Here is a 17,836-nt window from a genome sequence, read left to right as displayed (position 1 = left end):
TATAGATGAGACGATTGTCCCTCCTGATGTTCCCAGTTACCTGTCCTCTCAGGGCACTTTATCAGAAAGACAGGACGTGTGTATACGAGTGGAGTCCAATGGGGGATCTCAGCCCAATGGACGAATAGAAAGCAATGGTACAATTTTCCTGCTTTTCAGAGAAAATCTTTACTGTAGATTTAAAATGTGTTAAATATGGAGTAATAGCAGGAGAAAAACATTCCGTTTTAAAATTCAAATTATGATATAGTTAGTTTAAAATGTGGTGGAATGAGTAGTACCAAAATATTTAGAAAATTTACAAATATGTAAGGTAGATTCCATTTACAGTACAATACAATCACAGTGTGTGTGTGTGTGTGTGTGTGTGTGTGTGTGTGTGTGTGTGTGTGTGTGTGTGTGTGTGTGTGTGTGTGTGTGTGTGTATATACACATATATATGCGTGTATGTATGTATGTATATATATATATATATATGTGTGTGTGTGTGTGTGTGTGTGTGTGTGTGTGTGTACATGTATATATGTATGTATATGTGTGTGTGTGTGTGTGTGTGTATATCTACACATGCATGCATATATTTGATTTTTTTAATTTATATTTAGATATAAAACATATGTATATGGTACAAATTATATGTAAATGTATATATCTAAAGTTGTTTTGTATAGTCTTGTATCTATGTATGTGTGTTTAATGAGACTTATTTCAACTTTAAACTTTCTTAGTAAGTCGTAAACAAGTTTCTGTCTTTCAGGCTACGATGTGCCGGTCGTGTGCGCAGACTGCTTGGAAAACAGCACCAGCTACTCCAAACACTGTAACTACCTCCCTCACGATTTAGCGCCCCCTTCAGGCATGGAGTATCAGCAGACGCACCAAACATCAACTTTCACCAGCCTCAGCAATGAACCACACTGCAACGGCACTCCAAACGGCCTTAGAAAAGACAACCAAACACCCATCTTTCCCACCAACCACGACAGGGTGACAATATCACCCTCATCAAACCAGTACAGTGACCGAAATGGTGAGAAAAACGAATAAAATCAAGACTTGCTAAATCATACTTCCTGAAAAAAAACATATTTTAAGTGTCATTGAATGCACAATCTTTACCTGATTATGCTTAATAAGATGACAATACATGTGGTCATAGTAAAACCTTTTTTTAGTAATAGCTTAAACATAAACCGATGTCGCAGCTAGATTTTTGTTCCTTACAACAGTTTCGTTTAGCTTTTGAACGCATTAACCGGCCAGCCACAGAATTGTAAAACAAACTTGAGGAATCAATTAAAAATGTTTAGAATCTATGAGTAACGCGTTTCCTGCTGACATGTCACAGCATTCTTCTTGGGTTAGTAATGATTTATTTCTGGTGACAGCCGACATAAATAAAATACTCATTTTTGTTCCAGCTTTGACATGGATGTTACATTTTGACTTTACTACCAGTAGATCCATTGATTTGTCGATTTGTTTTTAGTCACATGAACTGTGCTGAGACCTGGGGGGCAAAAAATAATAGGCCATAATGACATCTAAACTGGGATCTCCTTCGAAACACAGCTTAAAACCAGTCATATTTCCGTCTGTTTCAAGCTACGAGTATTTGGATTACATATCAACAGAACAGAACAGATATTATAACAAATGTGGCAACCATTTTCAGTCATTTAAAACCGTCATGTCCCTGTCACGGCCCTGATTCTTACGTCTAACTTATCTTTTGGATATTCTTCAGTGATTTAATCAATAGTGATATAGCAGTATATGTGGTATAGCATGTAAGTGTCTGCTTTTATATTTGCTGTCAGTTTCTTTTACTTGGATTAAGATTTGCTTGTAGGAAAAATCTATTCATTCACTTCTGCTACTTATACTTTGACTGCATTTTAGTTTATGCTTTAATTGGGCTTGACCTGCAAATTAGAAACAGTGTAAAAAGCTTTCCTGCAATTTCTGAATATATATTCTATGCAAAATTATTTATAGATATCCAGTCCTTTGTAACTGTGGTCACAAAAAAACTAATATATATATATATATATATATATATATATATATATAAGTAACTCAAACAGTATTACATGTCATAACACTAAAAATGGAGGGGAAAAAAATCATAATAATAATCGGCGGTGTCGTAACCCAATGTGATGACCACTGGACCACAATGGCGCTGTTATGCGGGCGCGTTTGGAATAATAAACAAGTATTGCACTGTTATCTGCGAGACTCTTTTAACCACAGTATTACTTTCTATTGATGGCTTAATCTTTTTATCCACTTTTTAGATTTCTGATCAAGTTATGCCAGATTTATTAATGTAGTGAATCATCTGATTTTCATCGAGCAGGTGAAATATTCATTAATATTAATTATTCAAATTCTTATATTCACTAAGGTGCCGCTGTTTGGGGTCTAATGATAGTTACGTGTCATCATTAACCTGCAGGTTGCATTTTGCTCATGGGGCTGCGAGAAAATAAATAAAAAATAGCAGTGCTGCGGCAAAATAACACAATAGCCCCTTTCACATATACAGACATTTCCGAAAAATTACCAGCAACACCGGTAAATTAATTTCGGCTATTTTCCGTAAAGAGAAGTTGTAACATTTCTGGTAATTTCCTGGAATGCTTTGTGTAAATGTAGAAGGAAAGTTGCCAGAAAGAGTGCATCACATTTATTTACTGACGTGGACTTCTACTACGACCAATCAGACGAATTTACATCCACGATTTTAAGAAATTAAAATACTCTAAATCCTTCAGAGACATTAGGCTGCTGCTTGATAGTCATATAATGTTTATATGTTCCTTCTTAGTGCCAACTGTGAACAAAATGATTGATAAATGCCTATGATAAACCGCTGTGAGTTTACCTGCCAGCTCTGCATGTGCATGTAAAGAAGCGCTCCTGTGAATCAGATTTGAGTAGCCTACAACACCAATGGTCTTTCATTTTAAAAAAGTATATAACAAGCTGCAGTAGAAACTCAAATGCTTATTTGATATGCGAAAGTGTTCACAATTTGTAATGTCGTCAAATGAGTCAACAAAGCTGTTTTTAGCTGTGGTTAGCGCCTCTGCCTTTGGATAGTAACATTAATGGATTTTTTCCAAGTTATTTGTTCCATTCTGGAACAAAAGTAGCTACATGAATGCTAAAGTTTGAAATAAAAGTGAAACCATCAAGAAAAAGCGCAAACGTTTAGAGCTAATTTTTGGCTAATGATGTCAGAATTTACCCATATTTTGGAATAGATGTGTGAATGGTTGTTTCCGCATAAGTTCCAGAATGTCCTTGCCTGTGTGAACAGCACATATTTTAATTTACCGGTAAAGTGGTTCTGGTAATTTCTCGGATATTTACTGGTAACGGTGTGTGAAAGAGGCTAATCGACACTATATCACAACACTAACATCGTGTGTTTTCTGCTTTCTCTCAGGATTGTTGGTGAACAAGTCAGACACACCACTGTCACTGGAGGAGTCGTACCATCGGCCAGTAAAACTGCTGTCTGAGGACTGTGACATTGGGTCAGAGCTCACACAGACTCTATTACCCAACGGACACACACACGCGCCCAGTTCAGCTCTAAACCAGAGCCAATCCTTTAGGCGGGACAGTGACTAACGCCACACCAAGCCTCTTCTTGACATCCTTTTGCACTGAGAACTGCTACCTCACACTGAGGGGCGCAGAAAAAACCCGCCCCGATTTTCTGAACAGAATTAGGGGCGTCCGGAGTTTGAAGGTTATAAAGCTTGAACGGGGCGATGACGACGTCCCATACGAGCGTTATTGATGTATATAGGTATAAATCCTCCTCAGGGAGGCTTCATTCACACTTCAGAAATGTGATTTGCATTTGACGCATGCAAAATATATGACAGAGTGCTATAACGTCGGGCTTGGAGCTGTACATAAGAGTTTTCATATATAAAGATATGAATGTATGTATACTGTAACTTTTACAAACGAGTGTCGGACTATTCGGTGCATGGTGAGATCAGAGTGATTCTTGTTTTTTTTTAAGATCTCTCCTGCTTTTCCCAGTTTTATAAGCAGTGCCTTATTGCCACAAGCTTGGTTTTTGTCTGGAGATGTCGGTGTTGTGTTACCTTTCACAAAAATGGGAAATTTGTCACGCACTTGAAGTTAATATAAGTTTAAATTGGTCGGATTATAGGAATATTCCAGGTTAAACATGAGATATTGAGTACCCATGGTAATAAATAGGTGGTGAAAAAAGAACTAGAAAAGTAATGAATATTAGGTCATTTTTTAAATTGTGAACAATTCCACAGTTCAGATTTGAGGAGGTCATTTGCCTTTTTTTGGCATAGATACATAAAATAAATCAAACGAGACAGTAAATACGTTTTTACTGAAGGATTTAAGTTCTTTTGAACTTCTTTTACTTAAGTTTTTATTAAATAAATGTAGTGCTCATGAGTGTTAATCTAAAAAACAAAAATAAACAGTCCTCGGATGCTCTTTTATTCAATTAGTTTTTTTTTTATTTACTGACTTACTGTTACTAAAATATATGTTAGAAGCAATTATAATCAACAGTTTCAACATATTTTTAAAATAACATTTTAACTTAACCCATAGTGAATGGTGAGTACTTTGAGCACATACTTTTTAAAAAGTCGACTTGTGGCAGATTATTGCTTTAGCAGGAAAATGAAATGAAAAAGTGCTTAATTGTTATAAACAAAATCCACGAAATATGAGTTGAACATTTTATATGGAACCTCTATTTTTTTTAATATAGAATTGAAATTGAAACTCAAAGCCCAAAACAAAAAGGACAAAAGCGTCTGCTAAATGACAGTATGTTTACATGGACACCAATAATCCGATTTTAATAATTAAGACAATACTCTGATTCAGAGTCTACCATGTAAACAGTGATTTTTGATTAATTTAATCCAAAGGTCATAATCAAAATAAACAGAAATTGGAGTAAGATGTGGAGTATGCTGATTTTATTCGAATTATTGAAGTGTAGTATTTAAACACCTAACAATCAACCTATTACCATCATGTAGGATTTTCGACGTATTTTGCAACAAGATAGTCTATACAGGCTGTTTGACAATATTCTCTGCACCGACCGAGTCGGTGAAGGACCACAGATGCACACATTGTGAAATGCGGAGGTTTATTTGCTCATACAGCGTGCAGTATCCCATTCCATTACAACTTCCATAAGTTCATACTCGCATGCAACTTCATGTTAGAAACAGGGACATGCATGAAATGTTCTTGAATGAAAGTGAAAGTGCCAATTACAGTTAAAGTCGACAAATTAAAAATTAAACGCCCGAAATAACATGAAACTCTGGAGGAAATGAAGATAGCGTGGTGACGCGATGAAGGTAATCGAATTATGTGCTGACATGTAAAACGAGATCATGAAAGAAACATTCATGAAGCAAATCACATTAAGGCAAACAATCGATAACTGATGTCCATGTAAACGTAGACAATGTAAAATCGGAAAATTAAAGAGATTTGTTTACTTATTTGAGTTTGACATCTCTAAAGATGTGCTTAGAGAGTAATTCATTCATTTTCTATACGCCTATTTCCAATCAAAGAGCATCAGAGGGTTTTTCTTAAATCTCTAGAATTGACGTTAATTGCTAATTGTAACTCAATAAATAATGAAAATTTACTATTAAAATAGTTGTCAAGCAGTCTTAAAGTTAACGACACACACATTTACATGCTTTACCAAGACTCTCCATAGTAGTAATCTACTTTATACTGTAAAAACTGCTTGTTATATGGCCTTAACGTACCCCTAAACCCAACCCTTGGAGAAAACTGGTGGCAAATTTTGAATGTTGAAAAACCCTGTTAAGTATTTTAAGCATTTTGAATGACAAGGACACAAAACAGTCCTCATAAACCACCTTAGAGTACAACTAGTTCATCCCAACAAGTTTGCATTCATGTAAACCACATAAACAAGTACACACACACACACACACACAAAACAGATCAAGTATTATATTTGCTATCAATATCTAGTGTTTAATCTGGAATATTCCTTTGCCGTAATATATACGCTGTGATCTGTGATGAAGGAAGAGCTCCTCGTTGAATTTTCAGGTCTGTTATGGAGCAGAAACTGAGAACATTGGCATGCGGGAAAATATAAGCACTTTGATGAATCTTACAAAAGCTGAACACTCTTACACCCTGAAATTGTGCCGCAATCGAGCCTCTTCTGTTAACAAAGGTACACGCCACTACTATCTGAAATGAACTTCTTTTTAACACTTGGGAAATATCACAACTATTAAATAATGAAACAGGGAGAGCGGTTCTAACATTGACTTCTAGCTAACAACAAAACCATACGCTGCCAAAACACAAAAGGGAAATAAATACGAGTCTCTAGAAAGAGTCAAGCTGCATTTTGCATTCAGGGTTTTCCTTCAACTACAGAATGTCTTGGTGGAAAGGGAAAACAAAGCGTCAACAAAACATTATTAATTAGCCTGAGCCAAACAGGTTCATTTTTAAAGCCCGGTTTCTTTGTTTTGTGTTTTTTTTTTTTTTAACTAAAACATCTCTACTACTAAACTAGGGGAGTGTTTGTAAAGGTAGATTACAGCGGATGCCAGTTTAACCCTAAAATGTTTTGATACTGTGGTTAGCTGGCTATGCTAGCTCTGTGAAGAAGGCCATAAACTGTACGGATGTGTGCCTCAGCCCGTTTCATACGGATTAATTTATTGAAATATTGAGCTCTAATCACAGCTGTTTCACCTACATGCCTAAAACTGTGTCAAAAAAGTGTCAAAATGGCGGGTGTTCATTAAAGTCACATTTTGCTCTTTTACATCCATCTGGTCTGTGTGTCTTTGATGTTCGGTGGTTGAAATGACTTTAATATCAGAGTTTGGCATCATGTTCTTTGATAAAAAATATATAAAGATTAAAATACACACATATAATTCATTCAACGTATGTATTTTCCCTCAGTGTTAATTAATTAACAACTTTAGTGAGGCCTGTTTGACCTCAATAATCAACTGAAGACCGTTTCTAACAGAGGATCAACAATAAATTAATTGGTACACTTTAAAATAACGGTCCAGTAGTTTATGTATTTATTAACATGAACAAAAGATTGGTAATGTATTTATTACGGTGTTTATTCATATTTGTTAATCTTATTTAAATTAAATAATGTTAGATCATGTTAGCTCAAGAGTGCATTAACTAATGTTAACAAGCACAACTTTGGATTTTAATAAGGCACTAGTTAATGTTGAACTATAATTAATAAATACAAAATTATTCATACTTAATATTAGTAAATATGTAACTAATGGACTATTGTTCTAAAGTGTTACCAATAAATTAATGTGCTGTGCTACTTCATGTTGCTTGCATTTATTGTATTTTAATTTAATATCATATTGATAAACACTGGTTTGACGAGCGAACAGTTGCAAAACATTTACATATAGTCATTTAAAAGATGCTTTTGTCCAAACCGACTTACACTACCTGACAAAAGTCTTGTCTATTCAAGTTTTAGGAACAACAAATAATATATTGACTTCTAGTTGATTATTTGGTATCAGAAGTGGTTTATATGAAAGGCAAAGGCTTCTAGATTATGCTTATTCTACTTCTCATGAGCTTGGAGGACTGCATCCATACATCTCTGCAATGACTTAAGTTATTAAGAAAGTTATCTGGAATAGCAAAGTAAGCGTTCTTGCAGGACTCCCAGAGTTCATCAAGATTCTTTAGATTCATCTTCAATGGCTCTTCCTTCACCCCAGGCATGCTCAATAATGTTCATAACAGGAGACTGGGCTGGCCAATCCTGGAGCACCTTGACCTACTTTGCTTTCAGGAACTTTGATGTGGAGGTTGAGAAGGAGCGCTATCCTGCTGAAGAGTTTACCCTTTCCTGTGGTTTGTAATGTAATGGGCAGCACAAATGTCTTGATACCTCAGACTGTTGATGTTTATCAGGAAAAATCTTCCTTCTGCCGCTTTTCCGAATGATCAACTAGAAGTCAAGTTCTTATTTATTGCTCTTACAACTGGAATCAACAACAAGACTTTTGTCAGGTAGTGTACAATTGAGGAGGTATTCAGCGATTCAACAAGAAGAGGCAATACATACAAGAAGTGCTGATTTTTCATAGTAACTTGTTTGTGCTCAGAGAATTTAGTGGTAGAATAGGAAGGAGAAAGGATTTCTCATTTGAAGGATACCAATTTATCCACAGCCCAAGTGGGAATGGGAAGATCACTCCACCAGTGAGGAACATTGAAGGAAAAGGTTTTGGAAAGTCACTTATAGCCTCTCTGCGATGGAACCACATAAGGCGGGGCTCCCACCCTGATCGGAGACTCTAGGAGGGGGTGTAGACCTTTAGGAGCAGGTGGGGGTAAGAGGGTGCAGTTCCAGTGGCTATCCTGTAAGCCAGGGGTCACCAATCCTGGTCCTGGAGGGCCGTTGACCGTGCAGTGATTAGCTCCAAGACCTTGATTAGCTGGTTCAGGTGTGTTTGATTGGGGTTGGAGCTAAAGTCTGCAGGACATTGGCCCTCCAGGAACAAGTTTGATGACCCCTGCTGTAAGCAAGCATCAGTGATCTGAATTTCATCCGAGCTTAAACAAGTCACCAATGCAGAGAAATTAAAGAAAGTGTTACATTGGCTTTCTTTGGCGTAATGAAGACTAGACAAACTGCAGTGTTCTGGATCATCTGTAGAGATATGATGATAAAATATGATTATGAAACAATTGCTGTGTCTCATTTCAGAGGCTGCATCCTCCAAAGGATGCAGACTTTAAAGGTGAGTCCTTCGAAGTCCACACAGGCTGAACTGAGTGTTTTGAAATTTGACGATCTAGCCTACAGAGGACAGATCTCATCACCTAGCAACCATAACAGCTGCTGTTACAACATGCTAATAACATTTATAATTACTTATTTTTTTCAAAGTGATTTTAAACTTATTGTAAGCGATCTGAAGGCAAAACAAGGTTTATAAACACTGGAAATAAATTTCCTTTGATCCATGTACACATAAAAATGCGAACGGTTTATAAACTCACTCTTCAGTAAGACATTTCTTACTCTTTTTTTTTTTTTTTTTTTTTTGTAATATGTATTTACATATCCACATAAAGTAAACCTAATTCACACATTTAAACAGGAGTTGTTTTTTTTTAAAGCATACTGCCGTTATCAGCACGCAATGAATCTTGGGAAGTTTGAGGCTGCGAATGATCCATCGATTGTGTCCATTACCTGGGAAACGAAGGACAAATTTTGAGGCTTGAAGGAGCCTTCGAATTTTTTGGAAAAGAGACAGCCTTTTGTCACGCCACAAAGACGCAGCGCACTTCGAATGCAACCTTCGGAGGATGCAGCCTCTGAAGTGAGACAGCTAATGTCTAATATCTAGCTAAATTTGCAGGAGCATTAGCTGTTTTAGCGTACTTGGTTTCACCTATTTATTATTAGCACTCATAATTAGCTCATGCTACTAGCGGTAGCATTGATAGCATCAGCTCAGGTTGTAAGGGTTTTTAATAGTTAATGTTTTCTCATGAGTGGGCGTGGTTGCAGTGGACACGCCCCCAGACATTTGAGAGCAAATTCCTGCTTATTTTTAACAAAAAAAAAGTATAACAGTTTAGTCACACGTCTCTTTTATTAATACAATTTGGCGAGGAAGAGTGGTCATGAAGCTTTTTTTCTGTTGTGTGACAAACTCCAATCACATAATTTAAATATCGCTTTACACTGACTTTAAAGCTTTACTATTTTCAAATTCTGAGTCCAGAAGAGTTATTAATTTAAAAACTTTTTTTTCTATTACTCTTATTAACTCCAGCATAAAGCAGATGTTGATGACAGAAGGTGGTCGTAAAAGAGAGCCCCCAGACTGAATTGTTGCTTCAGTCAAACTCTCCGGATTGTTCTTGTGCTCTGAGCTTCATGACAGGTCTGACAAACACTAACAGTTGTGCACTAGTCTAGTCTTTCTCTTCATTCTGCTAAATTCTCTGTTTCTTCAGCTAATAATAGTCAAACAGGTTGAACAACAAGCTTCAATTTGGGGATTGAAGCCTAGACTCAAGATATACTATGGTGGACATTTTACTTCACTACATTCCAAAAGCAAATACAAAATTAGAGAAATCACCTGCTCAGAGACACTGATAGCGAAGTCTGACTAATGAACAATCTGATTCTTTTGAGTCTCCAGTTAATGATTTACTGATTGAAATGAACCATTAGAGTGAGTCTCCAATTAATGATTCAGTTTTAAATGATTTATATTCTTAATGATTCAAATGATCCAATCAGAGCAAATTTCCAGTTAACATTTCAGATTCAAACGATCCAGTCAGAGCAAATCTTCAATTAAAGATTTCCTGATTTAAATGATCTGGAAGATCCGCCTTCGGGAAAACTGTAGTAATTTATAATAAACGTTCTTGAACCCCATAGTAAAGTGTATAATGTGTACACCTGTACTACTGTAGCATAGTAAACTGTAATAAATACTGTAACATTAGTGTAAACGGTGGTGCATCGTGATGGTGTATAACTTAAGTGTAGAAAACTGAAGCCTATTGAATAATTAGTTTATATATAATTAGTTGTGTCATACCGCAGCAACAATATAGTTTCTACAACAGTTTAATTTAACTAATTATCTATAGTATGCTTCCAAACTATAGTATTTGCTACAGTAATTTTCATGTAACATAATAGCTTATACAGTATAAACCACCTCGATGACAGGCAACTATATTTTAGTTCAGTAGAAAACTCTGCCCTCTTCATGATATAAGGATCATGCCCAACCAACGTATGTGCTTATTTTCTATTTATATCTCCTCTGAAATGTGGAATAAATCATAAAAATACAAACTTCTACAAAGTCTCCCATTAATTTTATTACGTCCTGTCCTCCATCTGAATTTTGCGCGTTACCAGAACCACGTGATTGCAAAAAACCTATTCCTGTTAGTGTTGTTGTTTTCAATGATGTTCAGACCATGATGGGGGAAGAAATTGCAGAGCTTCCGAACACACTCATGTAATTGCTATGAACCAATTGTGGCTAAAAGGTGTTGAGCAAAAATATATACACTATATCGCATAAGGACCCTGAGCATGCGTCAATAGCGCCGCTACATTTCAAAGGAGCGCTACCCTGTACTAAAATGGCGGCTCTATTGATGCATTTCTTCCAATAGATAACAACAGGGTAGGCGACATCTAATGTATATGTATCTATTCGTGTTGAGTAATCAAAACACTGTACTCCCCACAAAGTTTGAATTGGTGAGTTGTTTAAACTGTTGAAATGGAATCACAACATACTTTGTTTCAGCTGGATTTTGTTCGACATTTGTTTTTCGTTCTTAGATTTTTCTGAAATACACAGGGGTCTTAAGGGGAACTAAAAAAACAATCAACATAGGTTAATTCTGACAACGTAGCCCTATATACATTTATAGAGAGAACAAATTATGCAGCCAGAGCTACGCATGGCTGCATTTCATTTTTAAAACAGATGCTAAGGGACGGTATGACATTGTTCCTTTTCTTGATAAGCAGCTGACCGCTCACCTGCATGTGGATGGCTTTTCCACTGGTGGCAGTTTTTCCGATAGCTCGCCATGTACATCGGCGGAGTTGAGATGCAGAGCAGAGTCGACCACGATGGTCGCTTGGTCAGTCAGTTAGTTAGTCAGTCGGCCTCTGGTGGATTTATGTCAAAAGAGCAGGTGTGAATGGCACTCGCGAGAGAAATTTGAGATCTGAAGTGTACACAGCGGCCTCTGGCGGATTCGCAAAAACAAAAACTGCAAAAAAATAAATAAATAAAAACGTAGATCCTGGAACATATTTTGCTCTCTCCAGAAATGTATAAAGGGGTACGTAAACAGAAGGAGCCTTGGTTGAACAAACAACCTATCAGTAGCCTATTTTTCATCATTTATAATGAAAATGTGACTTCTACAGCAATGTAACCCAAAGCAGCCAATGCATTTTTATAAAAACGCTTTAATAGATTGACATATGCTTGCAGAAAAAGGACATCTGAGTTTAAACCTGATCTGTGGTGCTACATAAGTGGAATTCACGCAGTTAAACTCAATCTGTTGTGCACTGATAAGCAGGAATGCAAACCACTGTGTTATGTGATCTTTTTCATCCAGGCACCAGGTGTCCTCGCCGTGGCCCCCCAAGACCACCGGTTCAAACTGGGACAGAGGGTGCATTTCTCTGTCAGATCTGACCAGCCTCCACTGGCCTCTGGTGCCGGTTGGCAGTTTGCTCCTTGCTTTTGCAGTTTTGGCCGTACAGTGAGGGTTTGGCTTGAGGAAAGCGGTCCAGTACAAACCGAGCCACAGAAGGTGTTTATAAAAGCGTACGGCGCACTTTCTCATATGCTCCGAGGAAAATGAAGCCTCCCATGCTGATGAACATCACTCTGGGGATGCTGCCGGCAAACAGCCTTCAGAGATCAAGAGAACACATACACAAGCAAGAGTTAGAAAACAAAGGCTTTTTTACACAATTAATAATCAGAGAAATGTGGATTAATTGTCGGTAAAGACAGGCCATTGTTTGCTGAGAAACACAAACACATTTATTTACATTAACATTCATTCATTTAGCGTGCGCTTTCATCCAAACAACTTAAAAATGATGATAAATGAACATTTTAAATCTCCAGAGAGCAGCAATATATGGATGACATTTTTATACTGTACACACACACACACACACACACACACACACACACACACACACACACACACACACACACACACACACACACACACACACACACACACACACACACACACACACACACACACACACACACACAACAAAATAAACACACATACTCATTTATACATATGCAGACAAAATGAAAAAATAAAGTTTTGCTAAATTGTTGCAAACATGTTATACAGTTGAAGTCAGAATTATTAGCCCCCCTGAATTACAGCCCCTGTTTACTTTTTCCCCAATTTCTGTTTAAAAGAGAGAGAGCAGATTTTTTCAACACATTTCTAAACATAATAGTTTTAATAAGTCATTTCTAATAACTGATTTATTTTGTCTTTGCCATGATGACAGTAAATAATATTTTACTAAATATTTTTAAGACACTTCTATACAGCTTAAAGTGACATTAAAAGGCGTAACTAGGTTTAATTAGGTAGGTTAGACAGTCGGGAAAAAATAGCTTAAAGGGGCTAATAATTATAAGAATTCCTTAAATGTTTTTTTATTTTTATTTTTTTTTATAAAAACTGCTTTTATTCTAGCCAAAATAAAACAAAGAAGATGTTTTCCAGAATTAAAACATTATCAGACATACTGTGAAAATTTCCTTGCTCCAAACATCATTTGGGTAAAAAGAACTTTAAATGGGGCTAATAATTCTGACTTTAACTGTATATGTTGAATTTAATCAAACAAATTAAATGTAGTGATGTTCAACTTAATTTGATTGTTTGAAATCAGCCCAAATAAATGGTTTACAACTACTTATCCTAAAAACATTTAGTAAACCCAAGGAATCATCTTTGAATTTTTTTTTCAAGTGCATAGAGGAAAGACTGTGTGTCCTACAGGTGGTTTGTTAAGCCCACTCACCGATGTGAAGCACACTCACAATTGCCCAATGTTTTCCCAGAAACGTGGAGTGTTTTTAAGAAAGTGTCTGGTGCATATGGAGAGGAAAAGAGTGTGTCTCCTACAGGTTGTTTATGAAGCCCACTCACCTGCACACTGAACAACATATGGTACAGTAAAAATCCTGGTTGCCTTAGAATTTTAATTTATTCATTTTCCTTTGGCTAAGGCTGTATTTTTGAGGTCACCACAGTGGAATGAACTGCCAACTATTCCAATATATGTTTTATGCAGTGGATGCCCTTCCAGTCACAACCCAGTACTAAGAGACATCTATACACACTCATTCACACACACACTCATACACTACGGACAATTTAGTTTATTCAATTTACCTATAGCGCATATCTTTGAACTGGGACGGAAACCAGAGCACCCAGTATCCCACACCAACACCAGGAGAACATGCAAACTCCACACAGAAATGCCAACTGGCCCAGCTGGGGCTTGAACAAGCAACCTTCTTGCTGTGAGACAACAGTGCTAGCCACCATGGTGCGCCCCTTAGATTTTTCAGTTGTATCAAATTAACCTTATGAGATTTTTTTTTTTACTTAAATGACATTAAAGTGAAAAAATTACTTACTTTAATATGTTATAGTTACCACAAAAACATATGCTTTCATGACTTGTATAACATTATTATATACATTTACATACAATTAATGCATAGACTGGAGCAGAATAATGTCACTGACATTGTTTATATATATATATATATATATATATATATATATATATATATATATATATATATATATATATACAGATCAACAAAAGTTGAAGTATATATATATATATATATGTATATATATATATATATATATGTATATACAGATCAACAAAAGTTGAAGTATATATATATATATATATATATATATATATATATATATATATATATATATATATAAGTGAAAAACATTATTATATACATTTACATACAATTAATGCATAGACTGGAGCAGAATAATGTCACTGACATTGTTTATATATATATATATATATATATATATATATATATATATATATATATATATATATATATATATATATATATATATATATATATATATACAGATCAACAAAAGTTGAAGTATATATATATATATATATATATATATATATATATATATATATATATATATATATATATATATATATATATATACAGATCAACAAAAGTTGAAGTACATATGTATATAATACATAATACATAATGTAGTGAAAAAATTACTTACTTTAATATGTTATAGTTACCACAAAAACATATGCTTTCATGACTTGTATAACATTATTATATACATTTACATACAATTAATGCATAGACTGGAGCAGAATAATGTCACTGACATTGTTTATATATATATATATATATATATATATATATATATATATATATATATATATATATATATATATATATACAGATCAACAAAAGTTGAAGTATATATATATATATATATATATATATATATATATATATATATATATATATATATATATATATATATATATATATATATATATATATACTGCTTAAAAGAAAGACAGATCTCTTAATCAATTAGGTTTGCTTTTGTTGATCTGTCAATTCAACAAAATTTTGCAAGAATATTGTTATATAGTATTTTGTACAGAAAAACTGCATTAAACCACAGTTACAATACATTGATCATCCAATTAACTTGCATTTATATATATGCAAATGCATCAAACTAGAAACACAAGCTATTTAGAGGATATTTTGCATTTGCAAACAAGTTTGGTCAACTCTGACCTGAAAATTTGAATCATGTGAATGAGTGATGCTAATTAGTGGTCAAAACAGGACCTCTCGGTGCAAAAGTTTTATTTACATTTTTATTTAAACTGGATACATTTTTTTCATCATTCATTTATTCATTTTCCTTTGTCTTAGTCTCTTATTTATCAGGGTTTGCCACAGCAGAATGAACTGCCAACTATTCCAGCAAATGTTCTACGCAGCCGATGCCCTTCCAGCTGCACCAGTACTGGAAAACACCCATACACTCTCATTCACACTCATATATTACAGACAGATTAGTTTGAATAAAATTTTAAAAAAAAATGTCATTTCAGTTGATTTTTGCAGGGCTGCATCATTCAGTATTATCCTGGCCCTTTTTCACAACACTGTCTGAATGAAGTCTAGTGTGACCATGTCTTTACTCCTGATGCTGTACAGAAAATGAAACCAATAAGAATGTCGCAATGAGCCAAGAGTGATCTGTTGCTCTACCCACTCACAGAGTACTACAGATGATGTTAGTGTCCCTATATGCTCTCAAAAACATGAATATTTTTATATAAAAGCATATTGAGCATAAACTTAATACATATTGTTTGTTTGTTTGTTTTAGATTTTTTATTTTTTACATCGTTCGCAAGGCTTCATAGAATTTGTAGCCAAATAAAGCTGTTAAATGGATTTTTCATAAATAAATTTGCTCATTGTACACTCTCAGAAAAACAGGTACACAGTGGTACAAATAATGTTCCTTGAGCAACAGTTTTGTACCTTTGTAAAAGTTGCATTTTATATGGTAAAGAAAAAACCTCTTATGATAATGTTCAGTACCTTTGATGGTACAACTGAAATGAAGGTAGAGACTAGTTCTCATAAAAGATACAAAAGTGTGGAATAACTCCTTTATTACAATATCTATAAAAATAAACATTACTGGAAAGGCAAAGTGACTTTATGAATAAATTCCATATTAAAACATGAATCATTGTTTAAAAGCATATGTTTAAAGAAACTCATAAACATTCATTATTGAATTCTATAATACAAAACAACTTGTAAAACATAAAACTATAAGTATTGCAAACTAAACAATTAAGGCATTTTAATAAACATTTAGTGAGCAATCCAGCATATGTTAATGGAAAAGGTGCATTTACACAAAAATAAACTTTTTTAAAAACATTTTTTAAAAATGTGTTTGATGTTTTGTATTTACTGAAAATTAATTGACACATTTGGATACAGCAAAATGCCTTTAAATAGTTCTTGAAGAAACACATTTGACACTGTTAAGGTTAAGTGTCTCGTCACTGTAGTGGTTCCTTCATGGAGCAGATTTGTACCTTTGATGAAGGTACAATATAGTATCTGCAGGTTTTAAAAACCAACGGTACATTTTGGTTTTCCATGGTACAAATCAGGGGTCACCAATCTCGGTCCTGGAGGGCCGGTGTCCATGCAGGGTTTAGCTCCAACTTGCTTCAACACACCTGCCTGGATGATTCAAGTATACCTAGTAAGACCTTGATTAGCTTGTTCAGGTGTGTTTGATTAGGGTTGGAGCTAAAATCTGCAGGACACCGGCCCTCCAGGAACAAGTTTGATGACCACTGGTGCAAATCATGTCCTTAAAGGAACAAACTGCAACGGTACAAATTTGTCTTTGTCTTAAGGTACAATTCTGTCCCATAAAAAAATACTGCTCTAGTGACAAGGGGTTTGTGCTTTCTTTGGTACAACATTGTACCATTTTTTCTGAGTGTATAGATGAGACCAATAAATGGTCAAAAAATCACCTCTCGGGGCAAAAAAACTATTTACTTAAAAAAAATAAAAATAAAAAACTGAGAATATATGTGAAAAATTTTTTAAATATTCTTTTGTGTTCAACTGAAATCCACTTTGGAAAAAGTGGAGGGTGAGTAAATGATTAGTAAAATGTTATTTTCTTAATGAATTATGCAGTACAGTTGCCTGCTCGTTTGATTTTCATTTACAGTTGAAGTCAGAAGAAAGTCTGATAATATTTTTTTCTTCTGGAGAAAGTTTTATTTGTTTTATTTGGCTAGAATAAAAGCAGTTTTTAATTTTTAAAAAAAAATTAAGGACAAAATTTTTAGCCCATTTAAGCTATATTTTTTTTCTAATCTGTCTACAGAACAAACCATTGTTATTCAATAACTTGCCTAATTACCCTAACCTACCTATTTACCCTAATTAACCTAGTTAAGCCTTTAAATGTCACTTTAAGCTGTATAGAAGTGTCTTGAAAAATATCTAGTCAAATATTATTTACTGTCATCATGGCAAAGACCAAATAAATCAGT

General features: G+C 34.7%; 2 protein-coding genes across 5 annotated transcripts in view; one reads left to right on the top strand and one right to left on the bottom strand.

The window, feature by feature from the left end:
• The window catches only part of lrig1 (leucine-rich repeats and immunoglobulin-like domains 1), a 66,162-nt gene extending 59,288 nt beyond the window's left edge, over positions 1-6,874 (top strand). The window contains exons 16-20 of one of the 4 annotated variants that reach the window (XR_012387111.1): positions 6-137; positions 758-884; positions 960-1,030; positions 2,301-2,362; positions 3,458-6,874. Coding sequence is in view for 2 of the 4 variants with exons in the window: in XM_683725.11 (XP_688817.4) it covers positions 6-137; positions 758-1,030; positions 3,458-3,645 (593 nt within the window). In the remaining 2 variants the exon portion in view is untranslated. Of the gene's footprint in view, positions 1-5; positions 138-757; positions 1,031-2,300; positions 2,363-3,457 lie in introns of all 4 variants that reach the window. The other 3 variants (XR_012387110.1, XM_073916603.1, XM_683725.11) reach the window with 3 other exon arrangements.
• Positions 6,875-12,074: 5,200 nt separating this feature from the next.
• The window catches only part of slc25a26 (solute carrier family 25 member 26), a 116,192-nt gene continuing 110,430 nt past the window's right edge, over positions 12,075-17,836 (bottom strand). Inside the window, 1 exon segment of the mRNA NM_001030143.1 lies at positions 12,075-12,548. Within this exon segment, the coding sequence (NP_001025314.1) occupies positions 12,452-12,548 (97 nt within the window). The 3' untranslated portion in view covers positions 12,075-12,451.

This window comes from Danio rerio, chromosome 11 (assembly GCF_049306965.1).
Source record: "Danio rerio strain Tuebingen ecotype United States chromosome 11, GRCz12tu, whole genome shotgun sequence".
In the NCBI taxonomy this organism is placed as follows: Eukaryota; Metazoa; Chordata; class Actinopteri; order Cypriniformes; family Danionidae; genus Danio; species Danio rerio.
This window is presented reverse-complemented; position numbering and strand designations above follow the sequence as displayed.